General features: G+C 42.0%; 1 protein-coding gene across 6 annotated transcripts in view; it reads right to left on the bottom strand.

Annotated features, from left to right (window-relative positions):
- Nucleotides 1-7,013, bottom strand: part of LOC112240330 (cingulin-like protein 1) — a 70,951-nt gene that overhangs the window by 11,775 nt on the left and 52,163 nt on the right. For all 6 annotated transcript variants that reach the window (XR_006079482.1, XR_006079481.1, XM_042302756.1 and 3 more), the window contains 3 exons: nucleotides 3,955-4,044; nucleotides 604-687; nucleotides 63-290 (listed from right to left, as the gene is read on the bottom strand). Coding sequence is in view for 4 of the 6 variants with exons in the window: in XM_042302756.1 (XP_042158690.1) it covers nucleotides 63-290; nucleotides 604-687; nucleotides 3,955-4,044 (402 nt within the window). In the remaining 2 variants the exon portion in view is untranslated. The remainder of the gene's footprint in view (nucleotides 1-62; nucleotides 291-603; nucleotides 688-3,954; nucleotides 4,045-7,013) is intronic.

Genomic DNA, 7,013 nt, shown 5'->3' with positions numbered 1-7,013 from the left:
CCATTTTACAATTCTCTTTACTGCCCCCAAGTGGAGTGGTGTTGTTAGTGCATGTGCCCTACCAGGTCCTTCTGCTCCTTGGCCATCTTATGTTCCTCCTCCAGTTGATCAGACAGTTCGTTGTTCTTCCTCTCCAGTTTACTGATGGTGTTGTTCATCACCACCTTGTTCCTCTCCTCCACCCTCAGAGCGTTCTCCAGCTCCTTGGCCCGGCTCTCCGTCTTAGTGATGACATCCTCATGAACTCTGGTGTGTTGGAGATTCTCCACCTCCACACGCAGGTCCCGCAGCTGGATATATACAGAGCACCAAAGGTTTTCACTTTGACTCGTGGGCTTCCACAAGACACAAAGCATGCTGCCATTGCTCCATCATTCATCACAGACGCAACAGTTACACCCGTACATACTACACCTTTACATGTACACACAGATGACACGGATTTAATGTCTTTTTTTTTATAGCATTGTATGTTCATGATGAAAGGACAACGTTGAAAGAACGAGTAGTGACGCAATATCACATAGATACATCACAGAATGACATGAAAACCCCCTGTAGGTTAAAACTGTTCCCAGTGAAAACACCACCGGTAGGTAGTACCTGTCTCTCCAGGATGCTCTTCTCACTGTCCAGCTGCTCATTCACGTCTTTCTGCTGGATCAGCTTCAGCTGGAGCTGTTCTGTCTGGAAAGAACACAACAAACAGGCCTTGTAGGAATGTAGTTTTTTTGGGGGGGGTTGGATTTACAATCACATACAGTAAATCCACCCCTCCAATCGAGGGCCTTGGAATCTTCCCAACCCCAAGGAGACATCGTTTAAAGGAGACCTTTTTTTTAAGGTACATACTACAACACACCTTTAAACAACCTTGTCTTCCTCTGTAGATGGATTTCAGGATAGAATTAGTTCTGGCCAGGGATCATTCAAGGAAGTAAGTAGATGAGGGTAAGTGGAGTAAGTAGATGAGGGTAAGTGGAGTAAGTAGATGAGGGTAAGTGGAGCAAGTAGATGAGGGTAAGTGGAGCAAGTAGATGAGGGTAAGTGGAGCAAGTAGATGAGGGTAAGTGGAGTAAGTAGATGAGGGTAAGTGGAGTAAGTAGATGAGGGTAAGAGGAGTAAGTAGATGAGGGTAAGAGGAGTAAGTAGATGAGGGTAAGTGGAGTAAGTAGATGAGGGTAAGAGGAGTAAGTAGATGAGGGTAAGAGGAGTAAGTAGATGAGGGTAAGTGGAGTAAGTAGATGAGGGTAAGTGGAGCAAGTAGATGAGGGTAAGTGGAGCAAGGAGATGAGGGTAAGAGGAGTAAGTAGATGAGGGTAAGAGGAGTAAGTAGATGAGGGTAAGTGGAGTAAGTAGATGAGGGTAAGTGGAGCAAGTAGATGAGGGTAAGTGGAGCAAGGAGATGAGGGTAAGTGGAGTAAGTAGATGAGGGTAAGAGGAGTAAGTAGATGAGGGTAAGTGGAGTAAGTAGATGAGGGTAAGAGGAGTAAGTAGATGAGGGTAAGAGGAGTAAGTAGATGAGGGTAAGTGGAGTAAGTAGATGAGGGTAAGTGGAGCAAGTAGATGAGGGTAAGTGGAGCAAGGAGATGAGGGTAAGTGGAGTAAGTAGATGAGGGTAAGTGGAGCAAGTAGATGAGGGTAAGTGGAGCAAGTAGATGAGGGTAAGTGGAGCAAGTAGATGAGGGTAAGTGGAGTAAGTAGATGAGGGTAAGTGGAGCAAGTAGATGAGGGTAAGTGGAGTAAGTAGATGAGGGTAAGTGGAGCAAGTAGATGAGGGTAAGAGGAGTAAGTAGATGAGGGTAAGAGGAGTAAGTAGATGAGGGTAAGAGGAGTAAGTAGATGAGGGTAAGTGGAGCAAGTAGATGAGGGTAAGAGGAGTAAGTAGATGAGGGTAAGAGGAGTAAGTAGATGAGGGTAAGTGGAGTAAGTAGATGAGGGTAAGTGGAGCAAGTAGATGAGGAGCAAGTAGATGAGGGTAAGTGGAGTAAGTAGATGAGGGTAAGTGGAGTAAGTAGATGAGGGTAAGAGGAGTAAGTAGATGAGGGTAAGAGGAGTAAGTAGATGAGGGTAAGTGGAGTAAGTAGATGAGGGTAAGTGGAGTAAGTAGATGAGGGTAAGAGGAGTAAGTAGATGAGGGTAAGAGGAGTAAGTAGATGACACAAGTGGAGCAAGTAGATGAGGGTAAGTGGAGCAAGTAGATGAGGGTAAGAGGAGCAAGTAGATGAGGGTAAGAGGAGCAAGTAGATGAGGGTAAGTGGAGCAAGTAGATGAGGGTAAGTGGAGCAAGTAGATGAGGGTAAGAGGAGTAAGTAGATGAGGGTAAGTGGAGCAAGTAGATGAGGGTAAGTGGAGTAAGTAGATGAGGGTAAGTGGAGCAAGTAGATGAGGGTAAGTGGAGTAAGTAGATGAGGGTAAGTGGAGCAAGTAGATGAGGGTAAGTGGAGCAAGGAGATGAGGGTAAGAGGAGTAAGTAGATGAGGGTAAGAGGAGTAAGTAGATGAGGGTAAGTGGAGTAAGTAGATGAGGGTAAGTGGAGCAAGTAGATGAGGGTAAGTGGAGCAAGGAGATGAGGGTAAGTGGAGTAAGTAGATGAGGGTAAGAGGAGTAAGTAGATGAGGGTAAGTGGAGTAAGTAGATGAGGGTAAGAGGAGTAAGTAGATGAGGGTAAGAGGAGTAAGTAGATGAGGGTAAGTGGAGTAAGTAGATGAGGGTAAGTGGAGCAAGTAGATGAGGGTAAGTGGAGCAAGGAGATGATCAGTGGATAAGTAGATGAGGGTAAGTGGAGCAAGTAGATGAGGGTAAGTGGAGCAAGTAGATGAGGGTAAGTGGAGCAAGTAGATGAGGGTAAGTGGAGTAAGTAGATGAGGGTAAGTGGAGCAAGTAGATGAGGGTAAGTGGAGTAAGTAGATGAGGGTGTGGAGCAAGTAGATGAGGGTAAGAGGAGTAAGTAGATGAGGGTAAGAGGAGTAAGTAGATGAGGGTAAGAGGAGTAAGTAGATGAGGGTAAGTGGAGCAAGTAGATGAGGGTAAGAGGAGTAAGTAGATGAGGGTAAGAGGAGTAAGTAGATGAGGGTAAGTGGAGTAAGTAGATGAGGGTAAGTGGAGCAAGTAGATGAGGAGCAAGTAGATGAGGGTAAGTGGAGTAAGTAGATGAGGGTAAGTGGAGTAAGTAGATGAGGGTAAGAGGAGTAAGTAGATGAGGGTAAGTGGAGTAAGTAGATGAGGGTAAGTGGAGTAAGTAGATGAGGGTAAGAGGAGTAAGTAGATGAGGGTAAGAGGAGTAAGTAGATGAGGGTAAGTGGAGCAAGTAGATGAGGGTAAGTGGAGCAAGTAGATGAGGGTAAGAGGAGCAAGTAGATGAGGGTAAGAGGAGCAAGTAGATGAGGGTAAGTGGAGCAAGTAGATGAGGGTAAGTGGAGCAAGTAGATGAGGGTAAGAGGAGCAAGTAGATGAGGGTAAGTGGAGCAAGTAGATGAGGGTAAGTGGAGTAAGTAGATGAGGGTAAGAGGAGTAAGTAGATGAGGGTAAGTGGAGTAAGTAGATGAGGGTAAGTGGAGTAAGTAGATGAGGGTAAGTGGAGTAAGTAGATGAGGGTAAGAGGAGTAAGTAGATGAGGGTAAGTGGAGTAAGTAGATGAGGGTAAGAGGAGTAAGTAGATGAGGGTAAGTGGAGTAAGTAGATGAGGGTAAGTGGAGTAAGTAGATGAGGGTAAGTGGAGTAAGTAGATGAGGGTAAGAGGAGTAAGTAGATGAGGGTAAGTGGAGTAAGTAGATGAGGGTAAGTGGAGTAAGTAGATGAGGGTAAGTGGAGTAAGTAGATGAGGGTAAGAGGAGCAAGTAGATGCTTGTGTGAAAGTGATTTGTGGCGTATTGAAAGCGAACACATTACAACAGTAAGGAGTGTTGGGGTCAGGGGTGAGAGGCCCAGGTACAGACAGACAGACAGACAGACCTGTTCGATGGCTCTCTTGTTCTTGCTGGCCCATCTCTGTTCACTGTCCTGCATCTCCTCCAGGTCGCTCTCAAGATCTAACAGTTTCTCCTGGAGAAACGCATCAACCAATCAATCAATCAATCAATCAACCAATCAACCAATCAACCAATCAACCAATCATTCATAAAGTGCTTTTACAATAACGCTGCATTGACTCCAAAGAGAAAGTTGACACAGAAGTTTGTGCATACAGTCTATTGTCTCTATATCTACAGTATATCTCTCACAGTTCATACAGTCTATTGTCTCTATATCTACAGTATATCTCTCACAGTTCATACAGTCTATTGTCTCTATATCTACAGTATATCTCTCACAGTTCATACAGTCTATTGTCTCTATATCTACAGTATATCTCTCACAGTTCATACAGTCTATTGTCTCTATATCTACAGTATATCTCCCACAGTTCATACAGTCTATTGTCTCTATATCTACAGTATATCTCTCCCACAGTTCATACAGTCTACTGTCTCTATATCTACAGTATCTCTCCCACAGTTCATACAGTCTATTGTCTCTATATCTACAGTATATCTCTCACAGTTCATACAGTCTATTGTCTCTATATCTACAGTATCTCTCCCACAGTTCATAGTCTATTGTCTCTATATCTACAGTATCTCTCCCACAGTTCATACAGTCTATTGTCTCTATATCTACAGTATATCTCTCACAGTTCATACAGTCTATTGTCTCTATATCTACAGTATATCTCCCACAGTTCATACAGTCTATTGTCTCTATATCTACAGTATCTCTCCCACAGTTCATACAGTCTATTGTCTCTATATCTACAGTATCTCTCCCACAGTTCATACAGTCTATTGTCTCTATATCTACAGTATCTCTCCCACAGTTCATACAGTCTATTGTCTCTATATCTACAGTATCTCTCCCACAGTTCATACAGTCTATTGTCTCTATATCTACAGTATATCTCCCACAGTTCATACAGTCTATTGTCTCTATATCTACAGTATATCTCTCACAGTTCATACAGTCTATTGTCTCTATATCTACAGTATATCTCTCACAGTTCATACAGTCTATTGTCTCTATATCTACAGTATCTCTCTCACAGTTCATACAGTCTACTGTCTCTATATCTACAGTATATCTCTCACAGTTCATACAGTCTACTGTCTCTATATCTACAGTATCTCTCCCACAGTTCATACAGTCTACTGTCTCTGTATCTACAGTATCTCTCCCACAGTTCATACAGTCTACTGTCTCTATATCTACAGTATCTCTCCCACAGTTCATACAGTCTACTGTCTCTATATCTACAGTATCTCTCCCACAGTTCATACAGTCTATTGTCTCTATATCTACAGTATATCTCTCACAGTTCATACAGTCTATTGTCTCTATATCTACAGTATCTCTCCCACAGTTCATACAGTCTATTGTCTCTATATCTACAGTATCTCTCCCACAGTTCATACAGTCTATTGTCTCTATATCTACAGTATATCTCCCACAGTTCATACAGTCTACTGTCTCTATATCTACAGTATCTCTCCCACAGTTCATACAGTCTATTGTCTCTATATCTACAGTATATCTCTCACAGTTCATACAGTCTATTGTCTCTATATCTACAGTATCTCTCCCACAGTTCATACAGTCTATTGTCTCTATATCTACAGTATCTCTCCCACAGTTCATACAGTCTATTGTCTCTATATCTACAGTATCTCTCTCACAGTTCATACAGTCTATTGTCTCTATATCTACAGTATATCTCTCACAGTTCATACAGTCTATTGTCTCTATATCTACAGTATATCTCTCACAGTTCATACAGTCTATTGTCTCTATATCTACAGTATCTCCGCCACGGTCCGCCACGGTCCATACAGTCTATTGTCTCTATATCTACAGTATATCTCTCACAGTTCATACAGTCTACTGTCTCTATATCTACAGTATCTCTCCCACAGTAAATACAGTCTACTGTCTCTATATCTACAGTATCTCTCCCACAGTTCATACAGTCTATTGTCTCTATATCTACAGTATATCTCTCACAGTTCATACAGTCTATTGTCTCTATATCTACAGTATCTCCGCCACGGTCCATACAGTCTATTGTCTCTATATCTACAGTATATCTCTCACAGTTCATACAGTCTACTGTCTCTATATCTACAGTATCTCTCCCACAGTAAATACAGTCTACTGTCTCTATATCTACAGTATCTCTCCCACAGTTCATACAGTCTATTGTCTCTATATCTACAGTATATCTCTCACAGTTCATACAGTCTATTGTCTCTATATCTACAGTATCTCCGCCACGGTCCGCCACGGTCCATACAGTCTATTGTCTCTATATCTACAGTATATCTCTCACAGTTCATACAGTCTACTGTCTCTATATCTACAGTATATCTCTCACAGTTCATACAGTCTACTGTCTCTATATCTACAGTATCTCTCCCACAGTTCATACAGTCTATTGTCTCTATATCTACAGTATATCTCTCACAGTTCATACAGTCTACTGTCTCTATATCTACAGTATATCTCTCACAGTTCATACAGTCTACTGTCTCTATATCTACAGTATATCTCTCACAGTTCATACAGTCTACTGTCTCTATATCTACAGTATATCTCTCACAGTTCATACAGTCTACGGTCTCTATATCTACAGTATCTCTCCCACGGTCCATACAGTCTACGGTCTCTATATCTACAGTATCTCTCCCACAGTTCATACAGTCTATTGTCTCTATATCTACAGTATCTCTCCCACAGTTCATACAGTCTATTGTCTCTATATCTACAGTATATCTCTCACAGTTCATACAGTCTATTGTCTCTATATCTACAGTATATCTCTCACAGTTCATACAGTCTACTGTCTCTATATCTACAGTATATCTCTCACAGTTCATACAGTCTATTGTCTCTATATCTACAGTATCTCTCCCACAGTTCATACAGTCTATTGTCTCTATATCTACAGTATATCTCTCACAGTTCATACAGTCTATTGTCTCTGT

This window comes from Oncorhynchus tshawytscha, linkage group LG20 (genome assembly GCF_018296145.1).
Source record: "Oncorhynchus tshawytscha isolate Ot180627B linkage group LG20, Otsh_v2.0, whole genome shotgun sequence".
Taxonomy (NCBI): Eukaryota; Metazoa; Chordata; class Actinopteri; order Salmoniformes; family Salmonidae; genus Oncorhynchus; species Oncorhynchus tshawytscha.
This window is presented reverse-complemented; position numbering and strand designations above follow the sequence as displayed.